Source organism: Balaenoptera physalus (genome assembly GCF_965194825.1).
Source record: "Balaenoptera physalus genome assembly, chromosome: 14".
Lineage (NCBI taxonomy): Eukaryota > Metazoa > Chordata > Mammalia > Artiodactyla > Balaenopteridae > Balaenoptera > Balaenoptera physalus.
The window spans coordinates 87,258,447-87,275,200 of NC_138893.1; the positions used below are offsets into that span (position 1 = coordinate 87,258,447).

Here is a 16,754-nt window from a genome sequence, read left to right on the forward strand (position 1 = left end):
CCTAGTGGCGCAGTGGTTGAGAATCTGCCTGCTAATACAGGGGACACGGGTTCGAGCCCTGGTCTGGGAAGATCCCACATGCCGCGGAGCAACTGGGCCCATGAGCCACAATTACTGAGCCTGCGCGTCTGGAGCCTGTGCTCCGCAACAAGAGAGGCCGTGACAGTGAGAGGCCCGCGCACCGCGATGAAGAGTGGCCCCCGCTTGCCACAACTAGAGAAAGCCCTCGCACAGAAAAAACGAAGACCCAACACAGCCAAAAATAAAATAAATTAATTAATTAATTAATTAAAGTTAATGGGTTAATAAAAAAAATAAAATAAAGTCTTTAAAAAAAAAAAATTGTTAGACCTGCCGGAAGAATCTGACAAATCTACATTTTAAGAGGAAATTTAAATATATTTCTCTTTGTTGTTAGGTCAAGCAAACAAAAAAAATCAGCAAATATATAGAAGATTTGAACAACATAATTAACAAGTTTAATAAATATATATAACTCTTGGGCTTCCCTGGTGGCGCAGTGGTTGAGAATCCGCCTGCCAGTGCAGGCAACATGAGTTCGAGCCCTGGGCGGGGAGGATCCCACGTGCCACGGAGCAACTGAGCCCGTGCGTCACAAGTACTGAGCCCGCGATCTAGAGCCCGCGCTCTGCAGCGGGCGGGGCCACCGCAATGAGAAGCCTGCATGCAGCAACGAAGACCCAACGCAACCAAAAATAAAAAATAAATAAATCAAATAAATTTATTAAAAAAAATATATATATATATATAAATCTTTATCAGAGAATATATAGTCTTTTTAAGCACACATAAAATATATACAAAGCAATCCTTAATAGATTTCTGAATATAACATAAACCAGGGGTTAGCAAACTATGGCCTGCAGGCCAAATCCAGCCTGCCACCTGGTTTTGTAAATAAAGTTTTATTAGAACACAGCCACACCCATTCATTCACATATTGTCCATGGCTACTTTTGTGCTACAATGGCACAGACTATATGGCCCACAAAGCCTAAAATATTTATTATCTGGCCCTTTACAGAAAAAGTTTGCCAACCCCTGATACAGGCCATATTCTATGATCAACACACAATTAAGTTAGAAGTTAATAACAAAATGATAAATTTTTTTTTTTTTTTAATATTTAATTTTATTTATTTATTTATTTATGGCTGTGTTGGGTCTTTGTTTCTGTGCGAGGGCTTTCTCCAGTTGCAGCAAGCGGGGACCACTCTTCATCGCGGTGCGCGGGCCTCTCACTATCGTGGCCTCTCCAGTTGCGGAGCACAGGCTCCAGACGCGCAGGCTCAGCAATTGTGGCTCACGGGCCCAGCTGCTCCGCGGCATGCGGGATCCTCCCAGACCAGGGCTCGAACCCGTGTCCCCCGCACTGGCAGGCAGACCCTCAACCACTGCACCACCAGGGAAGCCCCCAAAATGATAAATTTTAAAACTTCATAGTTTTGGAAATTATGAAAGTACAAACTTAAAATCTCTTTTAAATAACTAATAAGTGAAATAAGAAATCATAACGGGAATTTAAAATATTTAGAATCAGTGGTTAGGATGTAGAAGGTAACAGAAGACCATTGTATTCACTGTAACAATTATTAAAAAAATGGATAAACTAACAAAATCATATCTCTTTTTAGAGACACTGAAAAGCTATGGATAGAAAGAAGTCTAATGGAACTAAATTCCAGAGCAGAAAGAACTCTTCCAAGGTGAGTAGAGATGAGTGACTGCTTTTGTCTCTGAGGGCATTTGCTGAGTCTGGGCACGGGCTGATAGAGATGCGACTTGTCAGAGCAGAGGCCAACCTGCTCTGACAGGTGTACAGACATGTGCACCTGTCACAAAACATGCACAGCTGGTTTTCTCCACCTGCCAGTGTTCCTTCACAGAATATTTACTATGTGCTGGGCAGTAGAGGACACTGTGGGCTAGAGTGGAAATTCAGAGAAAGATTTTTCTGAAATGTTGTAAGTTTGGAAAAGAGAAGTCTGCCTGGAGGAGACTTGCAGGTGCCATCTTTGCACTCTCCTTCTGCCTAGTCCCAGATTTCTTTATTTCTTTCCTTCCTTCCTTCCTTTTATCTTTTGTCCGCGCCGTGCTGCGTGTGGGATCTTAGTTCCCCAACCAGGGATCAAACCCACACCCCTTCATTGGAAGCGCAGAGTCTTAACCACTGGACCGCCAGGAAAGTCCCTAGCCCCAGGTTTCTGGTGTCTCCTTGAAAGGAGTTTGTGTGCACGTCTGGTATCCTGGCTTTTGTGGCTGTGGCCCAGAGGAGACATTCCTTGACAGCTTGGCTCTGGTGGCCAGCAGCGCTTGTGTTCACAGGTCAACGGAACAACAGCAAACAAAGGAGCAGTTTTTAACTAGCTATCCCCCCTACCCCAGGGCTCAGCACAGAGAGAGCACAAAGAAATGCCCACCTCCCAGTCTTCCCCTGAAAGAGGTAGAGTTGCATTCTTTAAAAACTGCTGCCTGGGGGTCTGGCTTCCAATCAACCTACATCTAGATGCTGACTGAGATCCTCCCCTTTGAGTCACTGACAGGTCATAGCACAACCTCAACTGCTGGGGGCCACTAAGAACAAAGAAGGCTGCCTGGACAATCACAAAGGCTTGAGAGACAACCAAGAACTAAGGCAGGGTTGAAGGATAAAGTTCATCTCCTACAGGAAGCCACTCTTTCAAGATTGGGTGAGGTGGCTGTTTTATCTAATGCATAGAAACCAACACAGAAAGTCAAAGAAAATGAAGAAACAGAGGAATATGTTCCAAATGAAAGAACAAGATAAAAACCCCAGAAAAAGATCTTAATGAAATGGAGATAAGTTATTTACCTGATAAAGATTTCTAATAATGGTCATAATGATGCTCATCAAGGTCAGGAGAACAATGCATGAACAAAGTGAGAATTTCAACAAGGAGATAGAAAATATAAGAAAGTACCAAACAGAAATCACAGAGCTGAATACAATAACTGAACTGAAAAATCCAATAGCACGGTTCTACATCAGACTAGATGAAGCAAAGAAAGGATTAGCAAACTCAAAGACAGGGGAGTGGAATTCACCCAATCAGAGGAAGAAAAAGAAAAAAGAAAGAAAAAGAATGATTTAATAGACATATACAGAATATTCCATCCAAAAGCAGCAGTATACATTACAACAAAGGAGCCAAGAGTATACAGTGGGGAAAGGACAGTCTCTTGAACAAATGCTGCTGGGAAAACTAGACAGCCACGTGCCAAAGAATGAAACTGGACCACTATCTTACACTATACACAAAAAATTCAAAATGGATTAAAGACTTGAATGTAAGTTCTGAAAGTATAAAACTCCTAAAAGAAACCAGGGTATAATTTCCTTGACATTGGTCTTGGCAATGATTTTTTGGATTTGACATCAAAAGCAAAGGCAACAAAAAGCAAAGATAAACAAGTGGGACTACATCAAACTAAAAAGCTCTGTATAGTAAAGGAAAAACCATCAACAAAATGAAAAAGCAACCTATAGGATGGAGAAAGTATTTGTAAATCATATATCTGATAAGGGGTTAATATCCAAATATATAAAGAACACATACTATTCAATAGAAAAACAAATCTTTTTAAATGGGCAGAGGATCTGAATAGACCTTTTTCCGAAGAAGACATACAAATCAACAACAGATACATGAAAAGGTGTTCAACATCACTAATCAGGGAAATGCAAATTGAAACTACAAAACCATCTCACACCCATTAGAACGGTTATTATTAAAAAACAAAACAAAACAAAAAACCAAGAAATAACAAGTGTTGGAAGGGATATGGAGAAAAGGGAACCTTTGTGCATTGTTGATGGGAATGTAAATCGGTTCAGCTACTAGGGAAAACAGTATGGAGATCCCTCAAAAAATTAAAAATAGAAATGCCACATGATCCAGCAATTCCACTCCTGGGTAGTTACCTGAAGGGTAACTACCATTTCACTATCTTGAAAAGATAATCTGCACTTTCATGTTCATTGCAGCATTATTTACACAGTCAAGACATAGAAATTATCTAAGTACCCATCAGTGGATAAATGGATAAAGAAAATGTGGTATCTATGTGTAATGAAATATTATTCAGCCATAAAAAGAAGGAAACCCTGCCATTTGTGACAACATGAATGGACCTTGAGGGCATTATGCTAAGCTAAATAAATCAGACAGAGAAAGACAAATACCATATGATCTCAATTATGTGTAGAATCTTAAAAATTCATAGATACAGAGAAAAGATTGGTGGTTACCAAAGGTGGGGCATAAAGGGATGGGCAAAATGGGTGAAGGTGGTCAAAAGGTACAAACTTCCAGTTATAAGATAAATAACTCCTGGGGATGTAATGTACACCATGAAGACTATAGTTAACAATATCATATTGTATATTTGAAAGTTACTAAGAGTAAATTTTTAAAGTTCTTATCACAAGAAAAAAAATTGTTACCTAAACTTATTGTGGTAATCATTTTGCAATATATACATCTATCAAGTCATGTTGTACACCTGAAACTAATACAGTACAATACTATATGTCAATTATATCTCAATAACAATTTTTAAAATACCAATTTGTTTTATGTTGTCATACAATATAAGACATTCTCTTTTATCACTACCCAGTAAAACTAGAACTCAATATAAAAAATAGCAAAAAAAATTTTCTCTTAATCTATGCTAGTGATAATTTATTGTGCTCTCCCACTAGTCATGTCTTGTGATATTTTCATATAGTATTTTGTGAGAGAGAAAGAGAGAAAGAAAGGAAAGAAAGAAAGAAGGAAAGAAGAAGGAAAGAAAGAAAGAAAGAAAGAAAGAAAGAAAGAAAGAAAGAAAGAAAGAAAGAAAGAAAGGAAGGAAGAAAAGAAAGAAAGAAAGAAAGAAAGAAAGAAAGAAAGAAAAAGAAAGAAAGAAAGAAAGAAAGAAAGAAAGAAAGGAAGGAAGGAAGAAAGAAAGGAAGAAACGGGAGGAAAGAAAGAAAAACAAATTAATTGGGTAGGCTTAAGGCAAATTAGGTAAAACTCATAGAAGAAAACATAAGGGTAAATCTTCTTGGCCTTGAGTTAGGCAGTGGTTTTCTAGATATAACACCAAAAGCACAAACAGAAGAAATAATAAATCAGACTTTGTGAAAATTATAACTTATATGCTTCAAAGGACACTATCAAGGAAATGAAACGACAACCCACCAAAATGGGAGAAATTATTTGTAAACCATACATCTGAAAGTGGTCTAGAATTCAGAATATATAAAGAACACTTAAAACTCAAAAATAAAAACAGGAATAACCAATTTTTTTAAATGTGCTAAGGATTTTAGTAGACATGTCTCCAAAGAAGATACACAAATAGCCAGCGAGCACATAATAAGATGCTCAATATCATTAGTCACTAGAGAAATGAAAATTTAAACCATAGTGAGATATTACTTCATACCAACTAGGATGGCTATAATCAAAAAGACTGATACTAACAAGCGTTGGTGAGGATGTGGTGGTGTGATGCCACACCACACACACACACACACACACACACACACACACACACAGCTATGGTGGGAATGTAAAATGATACAGCCATTTTGGGAAACAATTTGAAAGTTCCTCAAAAAGTTAAAACTTAGAATTACCATTTGGCCTAGTAATTGCATCCCTAGATATACATCCAAGAGAATCAAAATCATATGTTCGCACAAGAACTTATTAAAAAAATTCATAGCAGCATTATTCATAATAGCCAAATGTAGAAGCAAGCATATGTCCATCGACTTATGAATGGATAAACAAAATGTTGTATATACATACAATGGAATTATTTGGCATTTAACAGGAATGAGTTCTGATACATGCTACGACATGAATGAATACCTTGAAAACATTATGCTAAGTGAGAGAAGTCAGACCCAAGAGGGCACATGTTGTGTGATTCCATGACATGAAAATTTCAAAATAGGCAAATCCATAGAGTCAGAAAGTTGATTAGTTGTTGCCAGGGGCTGGGGGTTAGAAGAAATGGGAGTCACCTGCTAATGGGTATGGAGTTTTTAGGATGATGAAGATGTTCTGGGATTATATACTGGTGATGGTTGCATAACTTGTTAACGCTCTAAAAACCACTGAATTTTATACTTTAAAATGGTGCATGTTATGTTCCATGAATTATATATAAATCTAAAAAATTTATGCAAATATATTTTAAAAAGAAGACAAAATGGATAAATTCTGGGAAAAATACAATCTACCAACTTGATTAAGAAAAAATGGAAAGCCTGGATAATCTGATTATTCAAAAAAATTGAATCAGTAATTAAAAATCTTACCCCAAAGAAAATAAAAGGCCCAAATGGTTTTATAGGTGAGTTCCACAAAACTTTCAATGAATTCTTCCAGAGAATAAAAACTCATTCTATGAGGCTAGTATAACCCTACAAAAACAAGACAATGACAGTACAAAAAAGAAAGTTTATAAGCTCATTCCACTTATAAAGATGCAGAAGTTCTAAATAAAATATTAGCAAATCAAATCTAACAGTTATAAAAACAGTAATGAACCACGACCAAGATGGGTCTATCTCAGGGCTGCAGGGATGGTTTAATATTATTAAACTAATAGATAGTACTCATTATTGTAAGCAATTGAGAAAAAATTAAGATATATCAATAGAGATAGTAAAATAATTTGATAAATTTCAATACCTGATCATGGGAAAAGAAAGTCTTCATAAACTATGATCGAAAGAGAACTTATTTACGCTGATAAAAGTTACTCCTAAGAAAATACACAAAAATTATTCTAAATGAGGAAATGTTTGGGTATACCCTATAAAAATCAGGCATAAGACAAAGATGCTCACTACCATCACTTCACTTCGACATTGCACTGTATGATTTAGATGGCGTAAATAAGACAAGAAGAAAATTAAAAGTGAAAAGAGTAGAAAGGAAGAAATAAAACTGATATTATTTGTGGATTATATGATTGTCAATACATAAAATTCAAAATAATCTAAATAATTAGAAATAATAAGATATTCCTAAATTTAATAACTGCACTGTGCTTTTGTAAGAGATTGTCATTGTTCCCAATAAATACATGATGACTTTTTTAGGGGTAAAGGGTCATGATCTTTGCAATTTACTCTTAAAGTCAATTGCATTTCTTTGCATCAGCAACCAAACAATTAGGAACTAAAAAATTTTTTAAAGGACTTAATTTATAATCACAACAAAACTACAAACTACCTAAAAATAAACCTAAGATAAAAAAAGAGTGCAAGACCTATATAGGAAATTACAAAGCTTTTTGGAAAACATCAGGGAAGATATAATCAAAAAAGAGACATCCCATGTTAATGACTAGGAAGAATTAACAGTTTAAAGAGATCATTCTCCCCAAATTGATCTACAGATGCAATACAACATCAATACAATTACCAGAACAGCTCTTTCTTAACATCAGTTCTAAGAGACTGACAACCTACTAAGGTACTTTTAAGAAATCAACATTCTAAGCCAGACAATGACAAATACTGTATGATTTCATTTATGAGTGGAGCTTAAAAAAACAAAATGGTTCAACTACTTTGGAAAATAATCTGACTTTTGCCTAAAAATTTAACCAAATGACCTAGCTTTTCCATTCTGAGGTATTTACCCAAGAGAAATGAAAGTATATATCCATATAAAGACTTGTATGTATACAATGTTCATAGCTGTTTTATTTTTAATAGCCAAAAACTGGAAACAACCCAAATACCCATGAAAAGGTGAATGGATAAACAAACTGTGGTATATTAACACAATGGAATACTCAGCAATAAAAGGAATGGACACTTCGTACTTGCAACAGCATGAGTGATTTTCAAAATAAGTACGCTGAGGGGAAGAAGCTAGATCAAAAAAGTGTACCAATGTATGCTTCCATTTATATAAAATTCTAAAAAATGCAAAAGAAATTATATTAAAAACAAAGCAAATCAGTAGTTACCCAAGTATGAAGGAGGAAGAAAGGGGCAGGAAGGAGGGATTACAAAGGGTCACAAGGAAACTTTTGGTGGTTAATATTCATTATCTTGATTGTGGTAATGATGTCATCAAATTGTATCAAATTATATACTTTAAATATATGCAATTTACTATATGTCAAGGAAAAATGCTTGTTGTAGCTTGACTCTAAGAGAACAGAATAATTCCTTTTAGAGAGAAAATCCTTTTTCTCTCAAAAGTGTTCATACAAACACCTCAACAGGCCTTTTTGTTTGGGAAAGGTGTGGTCCCTTGGGCTGCCCTAGGAGTGGATTGAGACCATAGGAGAATCACTTACTCTGTAAAATAAAGCTATAGGAAGTTTTCATTTTATGGAGGAGTCCAGAATTCACAGAAGAAGAGAAAGAAGTCTCCAGAGAAAGTGGGAAGAATCCATAAAACATGCAGCCAGCAGAGCCTATGGAGAAAGATGGCCAGTGAGAAGTTCTCTGGGGCAGGGATGGTCATAGAACTTTTTTTTTTTTTTTTGGTCATAAAACTTTGATATCTAGTATTTCATATTTAAGTTTTTTCCTGGGAATTCCCTGGTGGTCCAATGGTTAGGACTTGGCGCTCTCACTGCCGGGGCCCGGGTTCAATCCCCGATCGGGGAACTAAGATCCCCGTAAGCCGCGAGACATGGCCAAAAAAAAATTAAAAAGTAAAAAAGTAAAATAGTTTCCTGCTGTGTGACGTAGTCCCCCTCCACAATCCCCAAACCTTTAGCTAAGTCTGTTCCTGCCACTGGCCTTGAGTTAACGGTGTTTTGGGGAATCAAAAAGAGACAGTTCCACGTAGCCGGCAAAACAGAGAGAGAGGAAGTAGCTGCAGGAATCGTGGGATCCATTGAGATGGGGGGAAGCAAACTGGAGACAGGAATTAGAGGAGTAACGGGAAGATATAAGCATTCCCTCCAGGAATTGCTGAAATACTAGGGTGGGAGACAGACCTCTCTGTAGTATGTGGGATGGAGAAATAAGCCATCTTATTTAAGTATTAAAGGAAAGGGTGACTGACTCCAGGAACTGGTGAACTTGGGAACATCCAGTTGAACTTTGAACATACTTTGTGAAAGGCCACTTTAGACCATGCTAGCTACCACAGAGGTGACTTGTTAGGAACTGGGCCACAGACAGACCATGATGTGAATGGCAGACGCTGGAATCGTCCTTTGTGCTGTTAGTCCAACCCTGTTCTTTAGGTCAATCCCTCAAGCCATTCTGATTCCAAGTTGTCAATAACCTACCTTTGTCCCAATCTCTTTCCTTCTCATTAGGAAAAACAAAAACAAAACAAAAAAAACCTGGAAGATTTTTTAGTATTTTCACTTTCTCCCCAGCTTCATTCTTTCCCTGGCTGGACCGGAAAAGAATCCAACTCTTCTACTCTAATCGCCTCTCCTATTTCACCCCAGATATGAGCTACCAGATTCCCCTGTTATTACCCAACCTCTCCCAAGTCCCCTCCTTTCTCTAATAAAATATGGTTCACCAGGAATTTTTACTGTGAAATGGCAAGAGAGGGAATATCAAGATGTCAGAGGTGGAAGGAAGGGGTTGTGAGAAATGCATCTCCCCCAGTTGCCAGTCATTAGCCAGCCATATGTTCGGACCATAGGCTTGGAGGGACCTGAATGTTGATCATACCCATGATAAGACGGGCCCCCAACAACGGTTACCGACCTTAACACACCACCTCACACGTGTACAAACGGCTCATAGCTTATCCACATGTCCACAGTTTAGATTGTGTTGTTCACATAATCATGTTAGGCTGTTATAAAGTCTCCTTTTGCACATGAGGAAATTGAAGCTCAGGAAGGTTAAATAGCACACCTAGTTCTTCTGAATCCAAGCATACTGCCTCTCTGCCATCTAAGATGCTATCCCTAAATGTGCCAGTTCTATTAGGACATTTTGATCAGAGATGATTAACCTGGGCCCCATGGTTGGGCGGGGGGACTCTCAAAGCGAGGAGTTCATAAACTTCTCTGGGAAAGAGTTTCAACTTTATTTCCATCACCTCTAACTGAAATTTAGCCTCTCCTTCCATTATGAATGTGGGCAGCAAACCACAGTAGTTTTAGCAGCACCTGTAACTTTGTCTCCAGTGGGAACCATGGAAGTTTTCATATATGTGCTGTTATTACAAATGTCTCAAAATACTGTTTACACTCATCAGGAAAATTATGCTTGTTATTAGGTTCCTGCTGGAACTTGTCATAGAATGCATTAACAAATAAGCACATCTATTACCATACTACCACTTTAATATTCTAATAACTGTAATTCACTACCACTGACTTCCTTTGTAATCCTAGGTATTTAATGCATTTATAAACATTCTGAGAAAGGATCCATAGGTTTCATATGATTGCCAAAGGGGTTTATGGTGCACATGCACACACACACAAAGACTGAGAGTTCCCGACCTAAAGGATGCAGGACATGGTCACGAATTGTGTGTTCATCTTGTTCCTGTTTACCATATTGTACTGCATGTATTTATGTGTCTTTCCTTCCCTGTTAGCCTGTGAGTTCTCACAAAGCAGGAATGGTACCTTACATTTCATTGGGTCCTCAGTGCCTAGAACAGGGCTTAGCATTTGTTGAACTATCATTTATAGAGTGTCTACTGTGTATAAGGCTCAAGTGCCACTGGGTGAGATAGAAGAATGGAGTGATTCAAAGGAGAGCAATAATTCTTTCACGTGCTTGTTTTAGCATTTATTCATTCATTCATTTAGAGAATTGTCCAGTGGCTACTCAATGCCAGCCACTGTGGTAGGCTCTGGGGACAACAGGAAAAATGAGCCCCAAGTCCTTATTCTCATGGAGTGCCCATTCCAGCTAAAGGAAGGAAGAGGAAACAAGATTTCTGAAGACAGACAAGTGGGAATGAGGTCATTTGTTCTGAAGAGTCAGAATCATGGGGAAAATCTAGTTCTTAAATCTATATTCATCAGCTCTTTCTAGCCAAAAGGTTACTGGCAGAGAGTCACCACAGGGGTAGAAAATGTAGATGATCACGAAGCCCTTCCTAAGAGGATGTCTGTGGGACTTGCACGAGGACAGTTTACCTGGTTGCATGGTTGCTGGTCTTGCCTAGTAAACTCTGAGGAGAAGTTAGCCCTCCATTGCCCCAGGTGTTTCAGGGGCTGGCCTGTCCAAACACAGCAAAATGGATGTCTGCCCTCTCTGCAGTTCCGTTCTGGTTCAAGGATTCTATGATGCTATCAATTAGTCAGAATGTACAAGATTGCCTAGATACCTTGGGGCTTCTCTTTCTTGTAAGAGACCAAAACTGAAAAACAAGTAGGCCAGGTGATCTTGAACCTACCAAACATGTGCTGAAAGACCAGGTTGTAGGAGAATGTGGTGGAGCAACTCCCTGAATCTCTGGGCCAGATCATCCATCCAGGTAGGATGGCAAAGGGAGAGACCCCCCAGCAGAACCAGGAGAGAGAGGGACTTGGAGCTGGGGGTGTCTTACCGAGGAATAGGAGAACTGGGGAAAGGTAACAAGGACAACAAGGTTTGGGGTTGACTAAGACAAAATCTGTTAAGGTGAAACATTTCCCCAAGGAAGCATAACCTCAAAATACAAAAAGATAATTTTAACAAATCCACACAACATCTCTGCAGAGAGGTATAACTCTAAAATACAAAATAGTTCATTTTGGTAAATCTAGAACCTGTCCACAACAGTATCTCCATACCTGTTTCATAAATGCATGAAAAAATATTTCCTAGGGAACCTCAGCCCCCTCATCTGTCCCCAGCCTCAGTTGGCCTCTCTTACCCTCCTCCAGCCTCCTCCATTCTGTCTGTCTGAACATCCTGCTTCAGCAAGTGGTGACAATTAGCACTAGGAATAAGTAAATAAATCAGAATAAATCAACCTGGATGATCTAGAATATTATTCTTTTCAGTTTGTTTCTCATGATAATGGTCTCCACTTTTTCTAAGAAAAATTTCTTGGAACACTTTATTTCAATCATGCCTCCATCCAGTAAGTATTTAATAAGAATGGCACAGCACTGAGTTCACTGGGGCAAAACAAAAACGTTATCTAACAAAGAGCTTATAATCTACTAGGCCAGATAAGAAATGCATACAGATAACTCTGTGACAAGGTAGAAAGTTATGGGTGGTTCAGATAAAGGGCGGAGAGGTGTGGGGTAGGTGATGAAATGAAGAGAAAGAGAGAGAGGATGTCCACTGGGAAAATGGTCAGGAACAGGCCAATTCCTCTTAGTTCTGGAGGGTAGAATGGAGACTGATGGGGCATGTGGGAGGGGCCGAGTTCCAGAGAGGCAGAGGTTAGTTTGGAGGGTGAAAGGACTTCTGGTCAACTCCAGCTGTTCAAAAGCAAGAGCTGTAGGATCATGTGGTAAATGCCCAGTCACAGGAAGTATTCATTTAAATGAAATTCGGATAATCTGTCAAAGATATTATAGAAGATATTCCATATATTTTACCCCTGTTGGTAAGAAGTTTGAACTAGAGAGATGCTGTCAGCAACTTCTGACTCTGTGGGTCCCTCATTCCACCAACAGAGCATGAAGTTACCAAGCGAGCCTCCCAGATAAAGTATTAAAACCTCATGCAAAGATTCTTGGGAAATCAAATATTTTTATTCATTTACTGGATTTCATATACCTAACAGTCCTTAAAACAACTATCATCAGCAGTGACAAAAACCACATGTAAAATGATAACAGGTGCCCCAAACAGCACCCTCCCCATCACACATGTTTACTGAGAAACAAAATCCTACAGGGTGCTGATATAACTCACTTTAAGCATGAAACGTTTCCTACAGGGCTCCCTGGCAATCAACGCTTCTTCATCCTGGGGCTGAACACTCCAAAGTTTTTGTACTCTCTTCATGCTTGAAGTCAACGTGACAAGTTAATGACAAGTTAGATTAGATCTCCAGTTGATTAAGCCCCTATCCCTCTCAAATGTGCATCCACAAGTAGATGGCTCAATCTATTACAAGCAATGGCTGAAGCATCCCACTGGGGAATTCAGCCAGCCAGGCCACATGGGCAGATCGTGTATTTGTTTCCAAGCCCAGTAGCCACAGAACCCAAAGCCGTAGAGAACAGCTCAGGTCTCAACTGAAAGACTTGCTGAAAGGGGATATCTTGGGCCCAATGCTTTGATTTTATAAGTTGGCCCATCTTTGGTTCAAACATGCCAAATAGAGATGTCATTTAATGCCCTTGAAAACCAGTAACAAAATGCTAAGAGTACCCAAGAACCTGGGGTTCTCTTCTGGCTATCCAGACGGTGAAGTCAGCCAGAAGCTTGCCTGTTGGTCTCTGACCAACTCATCTGCCAGAGGAAAGGCTGGTCAGTATCCAAGGCACATGCGGCCCAACCCCAAGGGGTTCCTAGTTCTCCCTCCGTGCCTGCTGTAACCTCTTGGCCACAGCAGTGATCAGAGCTGCTCCCTTTCCACTGCCATCTTCTGACAACATGAATGTCACATCACATCGAGGAGCTAGTTCTTTCACAGTTTCCTGCAATATCCGAGAAAAGCTATAAAAAAGAAAAAGAGAAACATCATCAGCACTTAGTTGTAGCATGTATCAGTACTTCCTTCCTTTTTATGAGTAATATTCCATTGCATAGATGGAAAGTAGATTGCTTATCCATTCATCAGTTGATGGTGAGAATGTAAATTGGTGCAGCCATTATGGAAAACAGCATGGAGGTTTCTCAAAAAATTAAAAATAGAACTACCATATGATCCACTAATTCCACTCCTGGGTATTCATCCAAAGAAAACATATATGCATTCCTATGTTCACGGCAGCATTACTTACAATAGCCAAGATATGGAAGCAACCCAAGTGCCCATCAATACATGAATGGATAAAGAAGATATGGTATATATATATATATACAATGGAATATGACTCAGCCATAAAAAGAATGAAATCTTGCCATTTGCAAAAACATGGATGGACCTAGAGGGTATTATGCTAAGTGAAATAAGTCAGACAGAGAAAGGCAAATACTACATGATTTCATTTATATGTGAAATCTAAAAAACAAAACAAATGAACAAACAAAACAGAAACAGAGTTACAGAGAACAAACTACTGGTGATTGTCACAGGGAGGAGACTAGAGGGTTGGGCAAAATAGATGAAGGGTATTAAGAGGCACAAACTTCCAGTTATAAAATAAGTAAGTCAGGGGATATAATGTACTGCATAGAGAACATAGTCAATAATATTGCTATAACTTTATACAGTGACAGATGGTTACTAGACTTATTGTGGTGATCAATTTGTAATGTATATAAATGTCAAATAACTATGTTGTATACCTAAAACTAATATAATGTTGCATGTCAACTATACATCAATTAGAAAAAAAAAGATTTGGGAAGTTGCTCTCTTTACAATGTTAAGTTTTCCAGTCCACTAGCATGGGATATTTTCCCATTTATTTAGGTTTTCTTTATTTCAACAATGTTTTGTAGTTTTCAATGTACAAGCCTTACACTTCTTTTATTAAATTTATTACTAAGTATTTTATTCTTTTTGATGCTATTTTCTTAATCTCATTTTCAGATTATTCATTGTTAATGCATAGAAATGCAAATGATTTTTGTATACTGATCTTGCATCCTGAAACCTTGCTGAATTTGTTTCTCAGTTCCTTCCAATAGTTTTTTGTGGATTCCTTAGGATTTCTATATACAAAATCATGTAATCTGCGAAGATAGTTTTAGTTTTGCCTTTCCAATATAGATGCCTTTTATTTCTTTTTCTTGCCTAACTGCCTTGTGTAGACTCACCCTTGATTTTCTGCTTGAGGTCACATATTTTTGGTCTGGTTCCTATAAGCCTCTCCCTTGAATCAAAACTTGACTGAGAGACAAAACCACACAACCATCTGGAGGCAGTGCTAGAAGCAGTACAATGTTGAACAGCAGTGGCAAGAGTGGACATCCCTGTCTTGTTCCTAATTTTAAGGGAAAAGCATCCAGTGTCTCGCCAGTAAGTATGATGTCAGCTGTGGGTTTTTCATAGATGCTTTTATCAGATTAAAGAAGCTCCCTTATTCCTAGTTTGTTGAGTGCTCTTATCATGAAAGGTGCTAGATTTTATCAACTGCTTTGTCTGCACCTATTGAAATGATCATGTGGTTTCTGTCCCTTGGTCAGGTCTTGGTTCAAAGGAAGAGGCTTGTAGGAACCACACCAAAAATATGTGACCCCCAAGGGAAAACCAAGAAAAGATATCAGTCAGTTATTCTGGATAATTAGTCAGCATCATAGGAAGGGCTAAGGATCAAGGATTGCAGTAATAATATGTTTATGTATACATTTCAGCATGATTGGAAATTTTTATAAGCTTGCTAATACCTTTCTTCATCACCAAAACAAAATGTAAAACATTAAATAAAAATAAAAGCTTTCAAAAAAAATAAAAATAAAAATAAAAAATAAAAGCTTTCATTGCCATCTTTTTGATGTGCCATGTAGTCTACAGACACTATTTGACTTAATTCTCCTGACAACCTATGGGGTAGGTATGATTTTTGTCACCATTTTAGAGATAAAGAATTAGGGTCAAAGGGGGTAAGAAACTGGCCCTGGGCCCCCCAGCTTCTAAGTAGTGGAGCCAGGATTCAAACTCACTCTTAATCCTTCTGCCTCCTGACTCTGAGCTCATCCTTGTCACATACTCTATACTGTGCAAAACAGTCAGTTCTCATCGCTTCCTGTGAGGTCAGGTGAGACTGTGTTGATAATAATCACTTGTATTTACTGAGCACTGCGTAAAGCACTGTTCATGTAGGAACTCACTCAACCCTGATGCAGGCCTAGGAGGTAGAGATTATTACTGCCTGCCTGTTACAGATGAGGAGCCTGGGCTTCAGAGAGGGTGGTGAACACCCCACATCATAGCACTAGGAAGCAGAGCCCCCAGGGCCTGCACTTTGTCTGTCAGATTCACCAGGGTCCACACTCAGCCTCAGCATCCCCACCCCTGCCTCTCTGGAGCACTCACTGCGGGTGCAGCTTGTACAGCGTGCCATCCACACCCACGGTGATCTTCAGGTGCTCAAACCCCTGGTCTTCCCTCCTTTTCTCCACGACGGCGGCCAGGCCGGCACCGTAGAGCTCGGCCGCCCGCCGGGACACAGCTCCGCACACCTCCTTCACCACGATGCTGTCCTCACACGTGCTGTCCAGGCCAAGCTGCTGCAGGATCCTCCTGACCTGGAGGAGGGCCAGCCGATCGCTGCAGGCAAGCAGAGCAGGATGTCAGGACCTATTCCTGGGGTCCTAGAACCTGCTCCGCAGGGCTCACGGGCCCCCATCCCTAGATGCTCAAGCGGGAGGGAGAAGAAAATGATCCAAGCCATGGTAAGATTGGAGCAGGATGCCTTAGAAGCTGAGATTCAAGAAGGTCTGCCACCCCCAGGAAGTCCCATCATCTTTAAAGAATAAAGTGTGAGCACATCATCTTTTCAGGATCAAAAGAGGATCATTTTTTAGCCTAAGCTAACTCCTGTGTAACCATTTAGGAACCTCGGGGCCCAGACAGGCTGCTGGACCCTCAGCTGGGTGCTGTGGTCCTGATACAGCTGGAGAGAGGGAGCAACCCCAGGAGGCAACCCTCTGCCCAGCCAGGCCGTTACTCTTTTTATTTTTAAATTTC

The 16,754-nt window shown here is 39.3% G+C and overlaps 1 protein-coding gene and 1 long non-coding RNA gene across 6 annotated transcripts in view; one reads left to right on the plus strand and one right to left on the minus strand.

Annotated features, from left to right (window-relative positions):
- The window catches only part of LOC309642742, a 335,590-nt gene that overhangs the window by 95,537 nt on the left and 223,299 nt on the right, over nt 1-16,754 (plus strand). The window lies entirely within an intron of this gene.
- HKDC1 (hexokinase domain containing 1) overlaps nt 11,638-16,754 on the minus strand; it is a 265,615-nt gene continuing 260,498 nt past the window's right edge. For 4 of the 5 annotated variants that reach the window (XM_082424446.1, XM_082424444.1, XM_082424445.1 and 1 more), the window contains 2 exons: nt 16,101-16,334; nt 12,678-13,612 (listed from right to left, as the gene is read on the minus strand). In XM_082424446.1, the coding sequence (XP_082280572.1) occupies nt 13,465-13,612; nt 16,101-16,334 (382 nt within the window). In that variant the 3' untranslated portion in view covers nt 12,678-13,464. Of the gene's footprint in view, nt 13,613-16,100; nt 16,335-16,754 lie in introns of all 5 variants that reach the window. The other variant, XM_082424443.1, reaches the window with a different exon arrangement.